The 20,573-nt window shown below is 43.1% G+C and overlaps 1 protein-coding gene across 4 annotated transcripts; it reads left to right on the top strand.

Moving 5' to 3' along the window:
- Window positions 1–8,086: 8,086 nt before the first annotated feature.
- On the top strand, window positions 8,087–19,380 carry CHAMP1 (chromosome alignment maintaining phosphoprotein 1). Of its 4 annotated transcripts, XM_088052169.1 has the most exons (3): window positions 8,122–8,168; window positions 12,883–12,992; window positions 15,699–19,380. In XM_088052169.1, exon 3 carries the CDS (start codon window positions 15,760–15,762, stop codon window positions 18,595–18,597), a length of 2,838 nt encoding a protein of 945 aa, XP_087908295.1. In that variant the 5' UTR covers window positions 8,122–8,168; window positions 12,883–12,992; window positions 15,699–15,759; the 3' UTR covers window positions 18,598–19,380. The 4 variants fall into 4 exon arrangements, with proteins under 4 accessions (XP_005516632.2, XP_087908295.1, XP_087908296.1 ...); XM_005516575.3 differs by lacking the exon at window positions 12,883–12,992 and having other exon boundaries at window positions 8,087–8,168; XM_088052170.1 differs by lacking the exons at window positions 8,122–8,168; window positions 12,883–12,992 and adding an exon at window positions 8,500–8,694.
- Window positions 19,381–20,573: the final 1,193 nt, after the last annotated feature.

Consider the following 20,573-nt stretch of genomic DNA (forward strand, 5'->3'; position numbering starts at 1 on the left):
TTTTGAGATGTGATACTGTGCTATTTTTTCATCTATTACTCCAGAAAAAAATAAGTAAGATGCTACTATGCTGCTTTGCATGCTTCAGAAGCAGATAAAAATACAGTTGAGAAGAATTTTAGTATCAGGCTATATAACTCAGCTGCCAACTAAAATTATTTCAAGATTAACTGCTGCTAGAGAATCATCTGGGTTTAGCTCCATCTAAAGTTTATCTCATTTGCCAATTTTATCCTGACTGCGGGAGAAAGGATTTTGTTTTGGTGTCCTGGCTGAGCACTGGGAGGGAAGGCTTTCCTCTCAATGAAAAATCCTGGCTTGATCCAAGGAAACTCGTCAGGGAAATTCTGCAGGAGAGATGGGCAGAGCTGGGATCTTCACCAGATGAAGGTCTGCTCAGAAGCATTTCCCACCGTTTTGGATGTCCTGTGGTGAGTGGGGCAGGGGGTGTGTTTCACCTGTGAGAGGGACCAGCAGGACACAGAGGAGCTGTGATCTTGTACATTCTCACAACTTGACTTTGGTATCTTTTGGCTTTTGGGCTTCTCCTCCACCTGCACCCAAGTTCCTTGGTTGTGAGCACCTCTTAATAGTATTATAGAGAACTAACTAAACACAGTGATTTTGCAGTATTTTTCCATTTGGGACTCCTCATTCAAACCTCATCTCAGTAAAAACTGTCACAGCTTAAACACTTGTGTCCATCAGATCAAGCTGGAGATCCAGGTCAAGACAGAAATTTCTGCAGCCTTTTGACAAATCGTTGTGTTCTTGTAAATGCAGTCCTCCTGCCCAGAGGGGCAGAGAGCCTGTCCTTTGACTTAGGTATTCATATGGAAGGAATATTCAGGACATTCAAATTTGGATGTGGAGAGTGCAGTAGTCAGCATCTGTGTACACAGCTGCAGCCTGAGCTGCATCCCAAGGAGCCCCAGCTGCCTGATGTCTTGGAAGTGCCACTCAAGGAACCCTTAGGACAGCCTCTCTTATGCAGCAGGTACTGACATCTATTCTTCCCACATCTGAGAGGGGCAATAGGAAGTACCAGCCACCATCAGCAGGATCTGAGCTTTGCTACACCTGCCACAAGTAGCTCAGGAGAGACAGGAGCAGCAAGGCAACCCCAGGAATACCAGGAATACCAGGGTGCATGGGAGTGCTGCCTGCAGGCTCTCTGCTACAGTGTGACCCCTGTTCAACAGAGAAAACACCACTGCTGAGCTTCCCCTCTCTGCTCTCATGGTCATCTTGGGCAGTGCCAGCAGGACCAGCCTGTGCCTGTGGAAACAGGAATCAGGTTTGGGATGGGAGCTTGTGCAGCCATATCTGCAGGGAAGACTGCCCACTGGAATCGAGCACGTACCTCACGGGAATGCTGCAAAGTACAGTGGCTAAAGCAGCAGAATACATTTTCAAGTCCGTGCTCCAATGTCTCCTGCACAGGAGTGCAGCAGGGCCTGAGCTTGCTTCCCTTGCTGGGGCAGCCAGGCAGGAGGAGCTGCCACCTGCTCTGTGCTCACTTGTTCTTTTATGCTTCTCCCGATGACATCAAATAAATGCAGGCTTGCTGCCTGCCTTTGTGCAAACTCATCGTGGCGTGAGAGCTTCATTGCCACAATAGTAACTTTGTTTTGCAAATTCAGCTTAGCTGAAAGTAGAGACAGCATCCCCACGGAATGGGAATTGTGTCTGGTTACATCACAACTGACTTCAGTACCATCTGTTTTCTTGCTTTTAAAATATAATGTTCTACATTTAGTAAAAAACCTTCACCCACTTGATAGCTTCACCAAATTTCTGTTGCCCTGCTTCTTATTGAATTCCAAGGTCATTGATATTTAGGAAGATGGAAATCACTCTGTCTGTTAAATGGAGATTGGGCTCCATTCTGTTGTGAGCTACTGTGTTACAGGAAACTGATGTGGAATGTAAATATTCAGTAAAAAATCCCTGCATTTGTGCTCGTTACAGCTTTAAAGAGAAGCTTATTCAGATCCAAACATTGTACTGACAATTTCACATTCAGTTTTTAAATACATTCAGTTGCTTCTTTTCATTTAAAACCAAATGGTTGAAAGTTGTTTTTGGAGAGTCTTTGGAGGTCCGTCTGTGATTAAGCCAACACTACTGCTCTTCATGCTGAAGGCAGTTTCTCTGCTGGCATTTATTTGCAGTATTAGTCCTGAACAGACCAAACAAAAGCCTGAAGTACAAACATGACAAAACCCACTCATTGGGCACAAAATAATATTGAACATCAGAATAAAATATGCCTAAAAAAGAAAATTGAGTAGTACTTCCCTCCCCAAACCTGATGGAATGTTGAAAATCAGGGGAAAATTACTTGTGAGTTGGTGGTGCTGTTAAGAGTCTTATATGATGAGAGGAGTTACTTAAAATTCTCTAGTTACTTATTTATAACTGTTTCATTAGAAAGAAAAAATATCTTAAACAAGTGGGAAACCAGAATCTTATCTGATAATTTCAAAGTAACTTAAAGGCATTCGCTGTCTTCTGTGCCTCCACTTGAGCTTTCCATTGAAGTTCATGAAGACTGAAAATATCATCTTACCAAGCGCTGGTTTCCTCTTAGCAGTTAATTCCTCTCCCAAACTTCTTCATTTTTGCATAATTAAAAATAAATATATTCCAGATATATTTGTGATTTACACTTCTTTAGGCCACACCTGATCTCCTGAATATGCCCCATTTACATATCCCATCTAGAATTACATAAATACTATCAGATGCTCATATTGTCACATAAATATTACAGTATTTTGATTCAAATTGACACAAACACACAAGACATTGGACTGCAGTGTTCTTTGCTCAATTCTAGTTAACAGCCTGGATTATTAAAAAAAAATAAATTCTCCAACACGCTTCAAAAGGGTAAAGATTAGCAAAAAATGCCAAATAGACTTATGGTGCATGCAAGATCCATAAATGGCTCCCAGAATGTGCAGAAGGCAGGAGATACAAAACCATGCAAAAAAGGAGATTCTTTTTTCCCCCCTTCTCTTTAAAGATGTTGATATAGTCTAAAATAAAATATGAAGATTCTGCATAAAAATTAATGGGGGGGGGAGAGGAGAGGCTGTGGGGAGGGGAAGGGGGGCTGGGTCTTCTAGGGTATAGGTGTTTTGGGTTTTTTTCTTCTTCCAGGATCTCAGTTGCCAACTCTTGTGAACAGATTGAAAAGTAATTATGGAAGGCTCCAGCTGGCAAGACAGGGGGTTTGGCTTTAGATTGTCCACAGCATGGAGGGCTTGGCCTGTAACTACTGATCTGTGCCCAGGTATGTGTGTGTTGTGCTGCTCCCTATATCTGGCTGTGCAGAACTGCAGATGGTTCTGCTGGATCAACTTGAAGGGAGGTTCTACCTCACCTTCTTTCTTAACAATGAACTTGAATATGGGCACCAATATATGACATTACCTGCTGGAAGTTCTTGCATAGTTCTGACAGCTGTTGAAGGTCATCAGCATCCAGAAACAACAGTATGTGTACAGTTATGTTCTCAGGCATTCAGTCAAGAAAATGGGGATATCAAAGAAAAAATGGAAATACTTCCAGGGCTGAATAGGCTCAGTCTTGCTTCCTTAACGTTTAACAACATCCTGAAATACAAAGATTAAAGTTGATTCTATATTGGCAACTTTTAAGTTTTTTTAATTAAGGATCAAACATCAAGGAGGAAAACACTTGGTAATATGTTACATAAGGTAAAAATTGTATTCAGGGGTATTTAAAAGTGTCTCCAACGAATTGTGAGCTCTCCGTAGCTACAGTGTTAGGTAACAGATTTGTTGCTAGTTACTACCAGATAATAAGAAGGAAAAGGCCATTTCAGAAAGTAATTTTGAGGCCTAAGCCTCAAAGGAATTTAATGAAGAAAAATAGCTGTCTTGGTTGATTAAACTCTATGCTTTCAAAAGTCTGCAGGCATTTTTACTGAGAGACTTCACAGGTGAATATGGTAATTTTTACATTTGGCTTATGAAAACAAAAAGAAAAAGGTTATCTAGAACTGCAAACTGTCTTCAAGTGTTTTTCACAATAATATTAACTGAAAGGGGGAGACTTATGAAATTTTAGCATGATTTAATAAAACAAGTGAAATTCCTAGGTGTAAAAGAAAAAAGTTCTTAAGTTAGAAAAGAAAATTTAACCATACAGTAAAAAAAGTCTATTAAAAAAAAGTTATTCACTGCAGTTGAGAAGTGTTCTTTACCTATTCTCTTTTCTAGTGCAATTCTTTCTCTGAAATTGCTAGTCCAGCAAAAACATCTCTGTGGGATTTCTTTACCTCCTTTGAGAAAACTTGGCTAGGTTGACAGGAAATCCTCCAAGTACTCCAAATCACCTGCAGATAACAATAGCATGGAAAAAGAAGTTTGCTTAGTCCAAGAAGAAATGTAATAAATGGGGTACACCTCATTTATATGTAATTTGTTTGATTCCATCCTCAATGGAAATTATTCTATTAACTACAGAAGCTAGAATTTAATTCAAAACCTGTAAGATGAGTAAAAGCACTGGCAAACCAGAAAGAGATAAAAAGCTCAGGATCAAGTGAGAGCAACAGGTTATTAGCTGGCCTTGGGATGACTTTACATGCTATTTCCATGAATGAACAAAGCAGGAGTCAGCATTTTGAGTAATAAAAACCAGATAAAATGCAAGTATCAGGGGGATAAGTAGTAAGAGCACTCTTGGCTGAAGACTTGGATGGAAACAACCAGTTGATTTTTGTTAGTCATGGGAAAACCACAATCCCCAGTGACGCATGTATCATCTGTAGTCAGAGATAAGAGCTGGGGACATGACTATACAAAAGACCAGGAGGGTATCTAGCCTGCAGTGCTAGATTTCTCTGTGACCTCTAGCTGTGGAATAAATAAAGAAATTCCCCATCAATCAGTAACTGTAGTTAATCACTACACTTCCACTACATTTTCAGATCATGGGCAGGATTGATTTTGTTGGAAACTTAGATACAAGTGGTGAAAAATACTGCTTCTATCCAAGCAGTCAGGGGATGCAACAGATCACTGCTAAATGCTGCCTGATACAGACCACCCTCTTGGTAAGGAAATGCTGCTGAATGTCCAGCCTAAACCTTCCCTGAAGGAGCTCTGCACCATTCCCACATGTCCTCTCAGTGGGTACCAGGGAGAAAAGCTTCCCTCTTCTGGAAGATGTAGAGAGCAATGAGGACCTGTGAGAGATTGAAGTATTGAGAGACAATGACTCAAACTGCTTGGTTGAGATGGAGCAGGTGAACTTTTATGTGTGTAATGGCTGAACTTCTGATCTGATAAGGCACAGGGTGAATGATGAGCTCAGGCTGTGAGTGAGATAGGAGCTGGATCCTGTGGAGAGGACTGGGCCCTTTGTCATGCTACGTTGTGCCTCCTTGCACAAACCCCTGGATTGTGGGGCTCCCTATTTGTCCTGGGGTGACTTTATGATACTGGTATCCCCAATCGTCTGGTTTATGTTATATATTAAGTTCTGCACCTTTAAGACTGGCTTTGAGAGCAAGAGAGGGGGAAGAAGAAGCGCGCAGTTTGTGTTAAGGAAAAACATCACTCCCACACATCCCGCTCCTGGACTGTGGTGTCTGCAGCACGGACAGACAGCGGGACAGAGCTTCTCTCTGGATTTTAGTTAGTTTTAGCTAGCTGAGGCAGAGGAGTGCCCTAGACCTTTGTTTGTTTTTTTCCCAATTTTCTTGGATCTGTGCAAGCCTGCTCTGGACTGAACACCCAGCTAAACCCCAGGAGCTCACGCCTGTGGCCCACCGGGGCCTGGGCCTCGGCACTTTCCAGCGCCGGAGGGACTGATAAGAACCTGAGCGAGCCGAGCTACACCACATGAAAAGGACTTTTCTTCCTAGACTTGCCATCCCATCGAACAGCAAGAGGTTTTATTATTTAATATTACTCAATTTCTGTTAAATAAACAGCTTTTTCCACTTCTCTCTAAGGAATTTTTTTTTCTTTTCCCGGACCAGTTAGTGGGGAGGGGCATTTCCCTGGGGAAATCCCCATTTGGAGTTTTCCTTCCTAATTTGCCCTAAACTAAGACACTATTCTTCCCAGGGAATTTCTGTGTAACCTGAGTGTGTTCATCTCTGCTGATGGGACATAATGGGGTACTTTTTCCAGACTCAACTGGGCTGCTAGGATGGGCAGCTGTGCTGTCTTAGAAGGTGTTGAAGACTCCCAGAAGTGTTCCATGATCCACATTATTGCAACAAGCTCCCTGCTCCTGAGGAGGTACCTGGTTTATATTCACCTGAGCCTGAGTGAATATAAACCCAAGAGAATGTGTGTACCACTGACTTTTCTCCACCACTTCTTCAGGACTTCCCTCTACCACCACTTCAACCAAGATTGTACAGAAACAAAGTTTTGTTGTGAGGCTTAGGATGGTGAGATCCTCACACTCTTGTTTTCCTCTCCTCTCCTCTCCTCTCCTCTCCTCTCCTCTCCTCTCCTCTCCTCTCCTCTCCTCTCCTCTCCTCTCCTCTCCTCTCCTCTCCTCTCCTCTCCTCTCCTCTCCTCTCCTCTCCTCTCCTCTCCTCTCCTCTCCTCTCCTCTCCTCTCCTCTCCTCTCCTCTCCTCTCCTCTCCTCTCCTCTCCTCTCCTCTCCTCTCCTCTCCTCTCCTCTCCTCGAGTCTCCTCTCCTCTCCTCGAGTCTCCTCTCCTCGAGTCTCCTCTCCTCTCCTCGAGTCTCCTCTCCTCGAGTCTCCTCTCCTCTCCTCGAGTCTCCTCTCCTTTCCTTTCCTTCTTCTTGTCTTCTTCTCTTGTCCTTTCTCAGTCTTTCCTCTTGTGTGTGTACTCCGGTGATGATGCACTTTTATACTGCAATGCTTTAATCTTGTAATACTATAGATAATAACCTCCAAAACAACTCCATACCTTTGCAGCCACATTGTTCTATAATAAACTCTGCACTGTTTATTTACAGATACTGATCATTCAGTGTCGTTTCACACTAATGTGCCCCAAGGGATCTAGTAACAAGAACCTGGGTTATCCCCACCTTCTGTCTTAACAAAATGCTCCTCAGCCTCCAGAGAGTCTTTCCTTAAACACCTCCAGGGAGTAACTGTCCCTGGAGTTGTTTAAGGGAAAACTGGACATGATACCTAGTGCTGTAGTCTGATTGACATAGGGGCATTCAGCCATAGTTTGGAGTTGATCTCAGAGGTCTTTTTCCAACTTAATTGGCTTTGTGATTCTGTGAGTCTGTCATTCTTTCCACACTGGACAAAAAGCACTGCAAGAAACAAAAGACGAGAAAGCAATTCCTGAATTGAGGGGTCCAGAACGGGACACAGTACCTGAGGTGTGGCCTATTTGGCACTGGTAAGCCCACACCTAGAATCCTGCATCCGTTTCTGGGCCCCTCATTTTGGATAGGATATCAGTGGGCTGGAGCAGATCCAGAGAAGAGCAATAGAGTGGGTGTCCTAGAGGGATAGAGTGGGTGTCCTGTCTGGAGCAGCTGAGGAAGCTGGGGTTGTTCAGCCTGGAGAACAGGAGGCTCAGGGGACGCTTTACCACTCTCTACAGTCACCTGAAAGGAGGCTGTAGCCAGATGGGAGTCAGACTCTTCTTCCTGGCAACTTGCAACAGGATGAGAGGACACAGTCTTAAAGTACATCAAGGGATTTTTAGGTTAGATATTAGGAAGAATTTCTTCACTCAGAGAGTGACTGGTCACTGGAAGGGGCTGCCCAGGGAGGTGGTGGAGTCACAGTCCCTGGAGGTGCTTAAGGAAGACTAGACATGGCACCGAGGGCCATGGTCTTGTTGGCACAGCGGTATTTGGTCATAGTCGAGGTTCTCAGAGGTCTTTTGCAGCCTAGTTTGTGACCTTGCGACGCTGTGTTTCTGGGACTCCGGAATTCTCTCCGCCCTGGACAAGCACTCTGTGGGCCCCCAGACAAGGCCGGCCCCCCCCTGTGCGGCAGCGCCCCCTGCCGGCGCGCGCGGAGGGCGCCGCGCCGCGGCCCCACCCCCGTCCCCCCCGCCGCGGCCGCGGCACGTGACCCGGCCCCGCCTCCCGCCGCCGCCGCCGCCGCCATTGGCGGGGGGAGCCCGGCCCGGCCCCCCCCGGCCCCGCGCCCGCCGTCCCGGAGGTGCCGAACGGTGAGTGTGGGCACCGCGTCCCGCTCGTCCCCCGCTCCCGCCGGCCGGGCCCGGCGCGCTTCCCTCACTCCCTCTGGGCATCGGGCCTGGGCCTTCCCCTTGTCCAGCCCCCGCCGCGCGGGGGGTGGCGGCGCCTGCCGGTGCCGGCGCGGGGGGAACAAAACCGGCGGGGCCGCGCACGGGAGGGGAGAGGGAGAGGGAGAGGGGAGGCGGCGAGGGAGGGCGCCCGGAGGGGCGGGATGAATGGGCGGGCGGCGTGGCCCCCCGGCCCCGGGGGTGCGGCCCCGGGAGGGCCGGGCAGCGGGGAGCCGGCGGCCCCGGGAAAGCCGAGCCCGCAGGCACCCCCTCCCCGCAGGAAAGTTCAAGTGATGCCGGCGGAGCGAGGAGCAGGAGGAGCACGCTGCCGGTCTGCTGTCCTGGGATAGCGACTTCGGCACGGGACGTGTCCCCGCCGGGACCGGGCCCTTCCCGGTGACAGAAATAGCTGCCGGGAGCGGGTGCGTCGCACGTGGGAGCAGAGAAGCAGGTGCAGAACAAGGCTCAGAACAGTTCTGGAGAGCATGTCCTGTGAGGAGCGGCTGAGGGAGCTGGGCTTGTTTAGCCTGGAGAACAGAAGGCTCGGGGGGGACTTTACCACTCTCTAGAACCACCTGAAAGGAGGCTGTAGCCAGGTGGGATTCGGCCTCTCTTCCCACGCAACAAGTGACAAAATGAGAGGACATAATCTTAAATTGCGGACATTAAACCAACGGACATTTAGATTGCACATTAGGAAGAATTTCTTCACTGTGAAAGTGATTAGACATTGGAATGGGCTGTCCAGGGTGGTGTTGGAGTCACTGTCCCTGGAGATGTTTTAAGGAAAGGCTGGATGTGGCACTGAGTGCCATGGTCTACTTGACAAGGTGGTGTTCAGTCATAGCCTGGTGCCTGATGATCTCAGAGGTCTTTTTCGACCTCAATGATTCCATGATTTTTTTGCAAGTAAGGAATATAGAAACTTTGTGTTTCATATTTCTCTTCCATAATCTTCCCTTGAACCCCATCTTCTTTCAGAGTAGTGTAAATGGAATTCTTAGCCTGTTAACACCAAGTTTTACAACCATAATTCAGTTCTTGACTAAATTGTAATGCTCTAGTGGGTCTAGTGGCATTTCATTAGCTTAGGTATAGCACTGCAGCAGTAAGGTTTTTGGGGCCGTTTTTGGAAGCCAACTAAATGGAATTGTCAACTTGGAGTTAGAAAGCTGTGTCAGAAGTACATAGAATTAATTTCTTCTATCTTGAATCTGTCAAAGGTACATTGATTTTACTCTGCAATTTAGACTGTTGTTAGATCTTGTATTGAGATCTAATGTTGTGTAGACTTGTCATTCTTGTAACAAAGATTGAAATATTGCAAAATTGCTGCAGTTCTGGATGCTTTGTGTTTCTTAAGTCATCTGCATGTGCATCAAGTATTGTCACTTTGTAGACCTCCCCTGACTTGAACCTTTCCTGGAAACATGGAACTTCATAATACAGCATTTCCTGCCTGGATCTGGTGCCTCCCATGTTCCTAGCATATCTTACTGTTTCAGTGGCTGGTTGGGTCAGAGTGTTTGTGCCTTGTGTAGCTGTGTAATTTTAAAGACATAGTTCAGCAATTGTTGCAGATGGCACTTAGCCTGAATAGACTGGCTGATAGCTGTGAGTTAAGATGTGAGGTTGTAGTCAGATACTGTGGACACTTCTGGACTAGCAGGAGCATAGGGCTGCCTGTATTGGTCATGGTGCCTTAGAAGAGATGCCCTTACCTGCTTTGTGCATTGTGAAGTGCCTGCTCTGCCCCACTGTGGGGTGTTTGTGTTCAGCTTCCTCTGGGAGCTGAACTTCTCTTTGTCAGTCACAACATAGGGATGTAGCTTCAAGAGAAGCATCATGCTGCCACCAGACTGCCATTTACTTTTTGGCACTGCAAGAACAGCAAAAACCCAGCAAAAGTCCGGATCTGCTCCTGCTAACAAAGGCAATGATGCTGCTGTATCTCGCTTACCCAGCTTTCTTTTGCTGGGAACAAATTTACCATTGACCTTCCTCACTGGCAGAGGTTATGACTGAACTGTTGGCCTGCAAGAAACTTCCAAGGCTTATGAAAATAAACAGTGATCCTTCCTGTGCAGTGACTGGTATAGGGAATTCTATGTGTGGTTGTAGGACATTGGAGAAAATCACAGGGCTTTCTTCTAGATCATTTTCCCATCTGTGTTGGTGTCATTAAAGTAGGTTGCATGTCCTCTATCTGCTTGTGTTTTGCCAGGCTTGATTGTTTATTGAGAGGAAAAGAGTTATGAATTCTTCTGCCACTGAGAACCAAGACAGTCTGATTTAGAACAGTGATGTGGCAGACTACTTGTTACTGTGCTCTGAATTTCTTCATGTAGTGTTAAAAGAAATCTTAATTTTCTGTGCTCACAGACAGTCTAGATTTTTCTCTCTGAGCTCTTTGTTGCTTCCCTCAGACAGTCGCAGCTTATCTAGAGGAAAAATGCAGGTATATATTAAATGTTGCAGTGCTAAGTGTAGAATGTGTTTATTAAAAATTACCAGGAATGATTGGAAGACTTGTAGCAATGAAATTGGAATGGAGTTAAGAAGTAGAGACATCTTGTTTGCTGCTGGAGTCAGGTTGTGCCACCTCCATGCATGGATTCCTTCTTATATGTAGGTATCTCCTCTGCATTATTCCACTTTTCTTCCACTAGGAAGTTTTTGACAGGCTGTAGGAAGTATGGCTCAATCTTAAGTGGGATCCCCATGGAAGATGGGATGCAGAATTCAGGAACCATCTCTGACATGGGTGGATGTGTTGGCTGGGAAGACATCAGGAGGTCTCTCCTCTCTGTGCATTAGATTAGGACGTTCCTATTGCTCAGTTTAACATGAGCTTAACAGAAACTTCTGATGTTTGACTCCACTCTGTGGCTGCCTTGCAATACTCATAACCAAGTTTTGGTTGAATTTGCCTCTCACTGGCTCTGACTTCCTGGATACTTCTTTCTGCCAAAGCATGATTTTAGCCTCTTGGCTGCTGAGAACAAATCAAGAAAAGATGCAATGGTTGTTCTTTTCTCAGACAGATACGTGCTCTTTTTACCAATCTTTTTCCTATGCTGTTTTTCGGTTCTTCCTCTGGTGGAGGAGATTATGGCAAAACTGCAGTGTAGGGGACAGGAGGTGGTGTAAGGATCTTCAGCATCTCAGTGGAGAGAGGAGAGAGTTGGTGGTAGGAACCTCTGTATGTAGGTTCTAAACATGCATGAAAGAAGAGGGGTTGGGAGAGGTGGCTGATGGAGCAGCAGTAGGGACTAGGTGGTCCCACTGCAGAGGTTTGTGTCTCTTCAGGCAGCTTTAAAACTGAGTGATGGACATTGATCTGTGTCACTTCAAGTCAGCTAAGAGCTGAGTTAGTGCTGATGCTGTTACTGTGCTTGATATCTGAGGATATAGTGAGCTTTTAGCCAGAAGCACTTACCTGTTCAGGTAGATTTCAGTGGGAAATGTCATGTCTTAGGAAGACTCTGAATTAATCTTGGCTGCCTTAAGTTAAAATTTAGTATTGAAAGCTTCAGAATCTTAGCTGTATCATAGTATTTTGTCTTGAAGGCAGGATGTGGATGCAGGACAGGCATAAATTCTGGGCTTCGGGCTTCTAATTCAGTTGTAGTGTATTCTCAGAACAGATAATTAGTTATATTTGGCTGCATCTGTATTTGTTTTCTCAGGGTTGCAGTCATGGAAAGTGAGAAAAGTAGGAGGGAATTCAGAAGGAGCAATTAAGGAATGTGTTGTGCTTTGTAGTGTTACAGTGGCATGAAGCACAGCCTCAGTTATAGCCACTGTTGCCCTGCACATTCTGTTAACTGAGAGTTCAAATAGGGGAATGCTCAGGTGTCTTTTTTACAAAACAGTTATGGCCTGGCAGAGTGTTCAGCAAAGTGGCCTGGGGCCTGCACAGAAGTTATTTGTACTTGCAGAGGTGGCAGCTTCTTTGTCCTTGTAGAAGTATTCAAGAAGTCTTGAGAGATACTCCAGTGACCATCTGTCTTCTGCTTTGTTTCATGGAGAAGCTGTTGCTCATGACAGTGCTGTTCCTTGCACTTTCACCCAGCTAGGCAAGGCAGGATCCAGTGCAGAACAAGTTCTGATGCTGGAGGTGATGGCAAAGAACAGTGTGAAGCAGAGTCATCTGTGTGATAAACTTGAAAACAGAGGAGGGCAGCAACGAAAACCATGTAGAAACATTGGACCTTAATATTGAGAAGGAGTCTGGAGGGCTTGACAGGAAAATCTCTCAGCCTAGTTATTTAGAGCTGTGCTAAATGAACCAGCAACATCTGAGAGTTTATTCTTTCAGAACTGTTTCAACAAATTTAAATTGACAACATGAGTTAGTAGGGGCTCAGCACTGTTTGTTACTGATCTCAGTAACCATATTAAAACTAGATTTGCTATTCATTGGACTTGCAGCCTAAGGTTTAACCAGAAGTTGCCTTGATCAGTAGGATGCCTCAATTAAGTAGATATTTCAGCAGAAGAGGCAGTTACTTCAGTGACTGCCAGATACAGTGAGTTGAGTTACAAAACTAGAAATGGTGAGTGATGGCAATCACATTAAAAAAAACAAAAACATTAAAATGCCCTCAGCTCTTTAATGTTATTTCTTATGCAAAAGGCTCGACTGTCAAGACTTCTGGATGTCTGGAGTGTGCCTGTAACTTCTTTGGCTCCAAAATAATTTCATGGTGAAAAAAGCTTAGCAGCAATTTGGACAATTTGTGGAAGGTAATCCCTGACTTCTTCTAACAGTTGTATTTGGAAAGAAAGTGGGGATTTTCATAATAAAGTAAAGTAGAACTGAATAAAAGAAGAGGTTGGGAGGTGTGGTGAAGTGTATTTCAGTGAATAACAAAAAGCTGCAGCAAGGGCAACAGGTGACATGCGAAGTGCAGGGAAATTATGAAGAGAGCAGAAAATATTGTCTAGTAAACTTTGTTATAAACTGTGATAAATTCAAATTGCAAAAGCCCTTATTTGGTTTTCTAGTGAAAATGGTTAATTCAAGATTGCAACCAATTTTGGAATTGACAAATTTTCTTTCAAGTCTAAAAATGTGATTACTGCATATGTCTTTATTGTCCTAATTATGTTCTGCTGTGATTTGATTAAAAACACCCAAAACCTTTTTATTTAGCTCATATCAGAAATTGTTGCTTTCAAATTTAAATCTTCTTGTCCTCCCATTGTCCTGAGTTCTGCAAACAAAACATAAACTGTAATTCATAATGACTTGAAGGTCTTTTGGAGTACTAAGACATGATGTGCTGTGGATTTTTAATTGGCAAGTTATTTTCTGTTGCAGAGATACAGCCCACTGAGCACTGCTGTCAAGTTTCTGTTTTGCTTTCATCTTTCACAGACATAAAAAATTGTTATAAGATGTTGGGAAGTGTTTTGGGTCCACACTGAATGTGGCGTGGGCTACAATTTGGGGTGTCTTTTGTATTGCTGCCAGCAGTGCTGGGAAGCTCCGCCTTATACCCCAAAGGTCCTTCCACTTCAGTGTTTGCAGAGCAGAGTAATTACTTCTCATTTGTAGCTAGGCTGTGGTTGGATGCTGTTCATTTGTCTCATGGTTGTAAAGCAGGATCCTTCTTAAAGCTCCATTTGTGGTTCCACCATGCTTCACAGGAAATCTACCTGTTCCTGTGACTTAATGTGAAGTGTGTACGCACAGTGCACGCAAAGGAGTTGTTCCATAAGCAGCTGAGTTAGTGAACCTCTATTTCTTAAGAATTTGTGCTCGCTTGTTCCTCAGCCAATCCTTCTTTCCCGTTTTTTTGCTGTATCCATCTCATCCTTTAGCAGCACTGCTAATTTGCTTTTATTCTGTCTGTGCCCCAAGCCCAAAGCAGCTCACTGCTGTAGTATTTTTAATTTCTTCCCTTTTTCCTTAATTACAAGCTGAATCAGACACTGCTTGCTCTGAATGTTTCAAGACTATTTGTGTAGAGGCTAAACAGAAGAAGTCGCTGCTAAGTGACATATTCTGCCTCAGTGGAGGCATTGCTTGCATTCTCTAGTTCCCGATTTTCATGAAAGGTGTAGAAATGCAAAGTAGGGCTGGATTGCTTTGTCCAGTTTGATTGGCATTGACTGTAGGGCAATGTGTTTGTGTAAGCCTCATTTCCATAAGAAACCAGGGGAAAAATGCTTTAGGAATAAATTAAGAAAACTTGCTTTGAATGCATATTTTTAGACTTGTTAGTCTAATATATATTTAGACAGGTAAATTAATGTTAAAATACAACAACAATTTTGAGTGTTTTGAAGCAGTGTGTTTTACATGACTTCCCAAAATTAGATTCATAGCTTAGCATGATTAATCAGGTATAAGTGTTTAATTTCAACCTAGAAGAAAAAAGTGTGTGCATTTCACTTAAATGTCCTTTTTACCTTCCACTTTTATGTTGATGTAACTTACAGAATATGGCTAGACTTGGTTTGCTGCTTATTGTAGTAGCTAATCTGGTTAAATTCTGTTGGAAACGGGAATCTAGCAAAATCATTAAAAGCTATTTGTGCTTGGGGGTTTTTTGTTTGGGTTTTGGGGTTTTTTTTTTGTTTGGTTTTTTTTGTTATTATATTGGGCTTTTTAAAGTCTTGCAAAAACCATTAATTTTGAGAAATTTCCATCTTTGGGATGAGGAAAACAATGTTCTGGATACAGCAGACTGTTAACTATACCAACTGGGGAAAAAAAAACTCTGCTGTTTTTCTTAAATGATATTTTTGTTGCTATTGGGATAACAGATGAAATAATGGAACAGGAAAAGTCGTTTTCATAATACATGAAGTCTTTATGATCAGCATTATTTTTTTTCATGTAATTAGTTAAAGGAAGTCAGTATTTGACAGATGAAAAAAGCCTAGGCTTTAGGCTGCTGTTTTCTTGAATTTTGTTTGGTCTTTGTCAAAAACTGCTGATTTGTTTGGAAATTTAATGACGGAGATGCATTTTTTAAATGGCCTTATCTCGGTGGCAGTGTTTCAAGTACTTTCCAAAGTACTTTTTGTTTTCAGTTTACATGTATAATGTAAATAATACAATGTCAATAAAAGCACATCAAATATGGGAAGAGAAGAAAATGGAGAAAACAAGTCACATTTATCAAATGAAATTCAAACTTTGCTCTTCATCACCTGGGTTCTTCTTTTATCAATTGCTTCCAGTTTTTTTACATAGGTAGGAAGGCCTATTGCTAAGTATAAGCTTTGTTTTTTCAAGTTTTACTGATGCAAAATGTCTTTCAGGAGTTGGTGACACCTGTGTTTGGACTTCTTTATGAAGTAGTCATTATCTGTGCAAAATTTATGCTTTCTAAAAAGGGAGGGGGGTGAGCAGGGAAAAGCCCATGTGGTTATTTAGGAGTGACAGCATTGAAATTAACATGGACAGATAACTATACAGATCTTTTTCCTTTCTTGCAGGAACTGAAAATTCCTCTTTAAAAGGTGCAGTGCTGTGGAAACTGTTTCTGCCTATAGAAAAATGGACATGTTGCAGATACTACGGAAAACCACAGAGCGCTTGGAGTGTGACTACTGCAGCTTCAGAGGAACTGACTATGAAAACATACAAATTCATATGGGTACCGTTCACCCAGAGTATTGTGATGAAATGGATGCTGCTGGTTTAGGTAAACTTATATTTTATCAAAAAAGTGCAAAACTGTTTCACTGCCATAAATGTTTCTTTACCAGCAAGATGTATTGCAACGTATATTATCACATCAAAGCACAGCATGGAGCACCTGAGAAGTGGAACAAGGAGCAGAAAGAGCAACAGGTAGAAGGAGATTCAGATTCATCCAAAAAAAGTGTCACGTTGGAGCCACAGAAACCTTCCCTTTCTCCTGAGTTACGCAAACCTGCTCTTTCTCCTGAACTCCCCAAATCTGAACCTGTTGTTTCTCCCAAGCTTCAGAAATCTTCTGTGTCTCCAGATCCCCAGAAGTCTGCTCAGGTGACTTCCTCAGAGCCAGAGAAGTCAGTCCAGACTGTGTCTCCAGATCCAGAAAAGTCAGTCCAGGCCACATCTCCTGATCCAGAGAAGTTAGCCTCATCTGTGTCCCCTGACCCACAGAAGCCATCTCCTGCTGTGTCTCCTGACCCACAGAAGCCATCTCCCGTCATGTCTCCCGACCCACAGAAGCCATCTCCTGCTGTTTCCCCCGACCCACAGAAGCCAGCCCCAGCCGTGTCTCCGGAGCCCCGTCGGCACTCCCCAGCGACATCTCCAGAGCCCCGCCGGCATTCCCCTGCCATATCACCAGAGCCCCGGCGCCATTCTCCTGCTGTGTCTCCAGAACCCCGCAGATACTCCCCAGCTGTGTCACCAGAGCCAAAGAAACCTCCTCCAGCAGTGTCCCCTGAACCACGGAGGTATGCCCCAGCTGGGTCTCCTGAACCACGGAGGCATCCCTCTCAAATGCGTAGGCCCACTTCCGCTTCTTCTCCTGAAACCCGGAGGCCTGCTTCTGCAGTTTCGCCAGAGTCATGGAGACCTGGTCCAACTGTTTCCCCTGAGCCCTGGAGGTCTGCACCTCATGAAGTGCAGAAGTCTCCCACAGTTTCTCCCTGGGCTTCAAAGCCTGCCATGTCAGTGTCCGTAGAACCCCGGAGGTCTGCCCCTGAGTCCCGAAGGCCTGGTTCGGTTGTGTTGCCAGAACCTAGGAGGCTTGTTTCTGATTCGTGTAAGTCTACATCCTTTTCTGAATCCCAGAAGTCTACTCTTGTTTCTTCTGAGCCCTGGAAACCCATCTCATCTGTTTACCCTGAAGGCTGGAAACCTGTTCTGTCCCCTGACACATGGAAGCATTCTCCCCCTGTTTCTCCTGAGATTCGAAAGTCTAGTCACACTGTTTCCTCTGACTCCTGGAAGCCTTCTTTCTTTCCTGAGGTCCGTAAGCCTGGTGTTTCAGTATCTCCTGAATCTTGGAAACTCTCTGAGTCACGGAAATCTGTGTATTTTCCTGAAGCTCAGAAATCCACCTCTGCTGCTTCATCTGAGATTCAGAAACGGGCTCATTTCCCTGAACCTCGGAAAAGAGTGTTGTTCCCAGACACTCGTAAATCTAATCCTACTGCTTCTACTGATGTCCAGAAACGTGCTGTCTTCTCTGAGCCCCAGAATCAGACATCTACTTCTGCTGTTTCTACTGAAGGTCAAAAACAAGCTCTGTGTTCTGAAGCCCAAAAATCTGCTCTTGTTTCTTCTGAAGTCCAGAAGCATGCCCAGTTTTCTGAAGCCCAAAAACTCACTTCCATTTCCTCTGAAGTTCAGGAGTCTACTTCCTTTCTAGAGTCTCAGAAATCCACATCTCCTGAAGTTCAGAAACATGGCCTCTTTACTGAGTCCCAGAAACCTACTCCTGTTTCTCCTGAGACACTCAAGCAAGCTGTTTTCACAGATGGCCAGAAATCTGCTGTTTCCCCTGATGTTCAAAAGCATGCTGTATTTTCTGAGATGCAGAAGCCTGCTGCTGCTCTATCCTCTGATGTCCAGAGACATGCTGAAACTACTGTACCTTCTGAAATCCAGAAGAGCATCCTGTTTTCCGAGCCTCACAAGTCTGCTTCGGGCTTTTTCTCTGAGCCCCAAACACCTAGTGAGTCTGGTGAGAGTGACTTTCTCTCTCACAGTTTAGATGATCAGAAACCACTGGATGATTTATTCTCACAGGATGAACAATCAATATTAGCCAAAGAATCACCTGAACACATGTTATATTCATGCCCAGCAAAGAAACCCAAGAAGGAAAACCAGGAGAACTCAGATTCTGAACTAAATAGCAGTGAGTGTGGAAAGACAGCAGTGGACTCGATGGAGATAAAGGAACAAGAATCCAACAGTGACCAAGAGCAGTATGATATGGAGTCATCGGATTACAGCAAAGAGAGCAAAATGGATGCGACTACTCCTACGCAGCCACAGTGTGTGCTTCAGTTTACTGAAGAGAAAGAGGCTTTCATCTCTGAGGAAGAAATAGCAAAATACATGAAGCGTGGCAAGGGAAAGTATTACTGCAAAATTTGTTGCTGTCGTGCAATGAAAAAAGGTGCTGTCTTGCACCATTTAGTTAACAAGCATAACGTTCAAAGCCCATACAAATGTAAAATATGTGGTAAAGCTTTTCTCTTGGAGTCTCTTCTTAAAAATCATGTTGCTGCTCATGGTCAAAGTTTGTTGAAGTGTCCCCGTTGTAATTTTGAATCAAATTTTCCCCGAGGCTTTAAGAAACATTTAACCCATTGCCAAAGCCGTCACAGTGATGATACACCTAAAAAACACTTGGACAGCCTTGAACCACTTGAAGAACAAATTTAATCTCTTTTTTTTTTTCCTTGTGCTAGAAAAGATGAATTTACAAAGTGTTCAAAAGTGTTACTGTATGTTAACCGAGTAGTTTAGCTGATCTGACAAGTCAGAAGATGCATGGTTTATTGTACTATGTTTAACTTGTCTTATAGCTGTATTACTGAAAAAATTTACTTTTTAAAGTAATTTTAAATGCGTGTTCATGTCTTTGTATTACCCATCAGTAGAGTCATATTTTATTTTTCAGATGTACTATGTTTTTGAAACCAAAATGGATACAAATTAGTTTTGTAAAGATTTGTAAAACATATAGGCAATTAAGGACTGGAGTGGCAAGCAATCCATATTTTCCTGTGAAGACAACTTCTTTTTTCACATTTGTTAAATGTTGTATTTTTAAAAATGTTTTTATCAAGTTCTCAAATCAAAATTCTCACTAAATTGAATGTGAATGAGCCAGAATGAGATGAACTACCGATATTCCTGGAATGATTCTGCCCTGAGGTTGTAATTGAGTGTATAGACATTTGCTGGAAATTTATTGCACTCAGTTCTCTGACTTGTCTCAGATTTAGAAGCATCAAGGTACTTATTTTGTGGTTCTGTATTTCGGCCATGTTTTAATCATGTACTAATAAACTTTAAATTGATAGATTAACGTCAGACTATGTATAGCTCAACATTTTCTCTTGATGATCCCAATATTTGTAATGTCAGACAACCCCTGAATTTCCTGTATTTGGTGAAATGTTATGCTTTAATGTTTTAACAATAAAAAGAGACCCAACCTGGTGTTGGCCATAATTTGGTTGTTTTTTTTTTTTTTTTCAAGTCAAGAATTAAACCTTTGTGTTCAATGTAGTATCTTTCAAGTATCTTTGGCAACAAGAGGTACATAATTACCCAGGAGGTCTGCTTTGAAAACTTCCACTTCCCAGTCATCACTAACCAAGGTTAGTCTAAATTTCCCATCTCTTTCAGAAGAACATGTCAGATGTAATAGAAGGAAAACAAGAATTTTTGCATTATTATTTAGGATGCTGGCCTTTGTGTTATTTGTGTATTATTTGTTAAAAACACGTAAGTACTTTAATAATTCAGCAGGAATGTAGATTTTAAGTGGAGGCAGCACAAAGAAGGAATTCCTCTCCAGGAATTCCTAGACAATTCTAGACAAGCTGTTTTAAATATAGGTTTAGGATATGAAGGTGTTAGTGTTAAAATAATAATATAAAAGTCTCCAAGTGTAAGCTCCAACCAAAGAGCTTCAGATTGGTTTGACTGAAGCTTGTACTTTTACCTGTTGTCATTCAAGAGGATGTCTGTATGGAAAGGCAAAGGTATTTAAAGCTCTACACTCAGGTGACTTCTCAGTGTTATTTATTAACATGGAAGAGTTGCCTTCCTACCATGTCTATATGAATAATTCAAATGCATTCTGTGACTTACTATGTATGTCGTGTGGCTACAGTTCAGTGTACAAAGAGTGGTAACTAAAAGCCAGTAAAAGTGACTCATTCAGTCTCATACAGTCGTTCTTTACTTCCCAAGTGTTAGAAAATATTATTTCTTGCAGTGACAAATAATATTTAATAATGAAAGCATAATTAAATAATTTCCTGACTTTGCAGCATGTCTTCAATATATACTTGGGTGTAATATTCAGCTTTCATGTTCTCTAACTTTCAAAAGCTTGTTACATTAATAGATCATATATATGATTGAGAAAAAGCTTCTGTATGAGCTTTTAGGCAGTTCCTTTCACATGATCCCTATCCTTGGAGAGCAATCTCTTCTGTGTGCTTTTGGAAGGACGCTGGTTTCAATCCTTTTCCTGAAGAATGCTCAAAGGAAAGTACAAAATAGAAACAATAATGAAACATGGGAGGACATTGTTATAGAAGGATGTTAGCTGTGGCCATATGAGCAATACAAACTTACCTTCGCCTTTTTATGGCAAAAAGTGGTTAGTTGGGTTAGTTGTA

Source organism: Pseudopodoces humilis, chromosome 2, assembly GCF_049639895.1.
Source record: "Pseudopodoces humilis isolate 2021_Gansu_Grassland_sample_001 chromosome 2, ASM4963989v1, whole genome shotgun sequence".
In the NCBI taxonomy this organism is placed as follows: Eukaryota; Metazoa; Chordata; class Aves; order Passeriformes; family Paridae; genus Pseudopodoces; species Pseudopodoces humilis.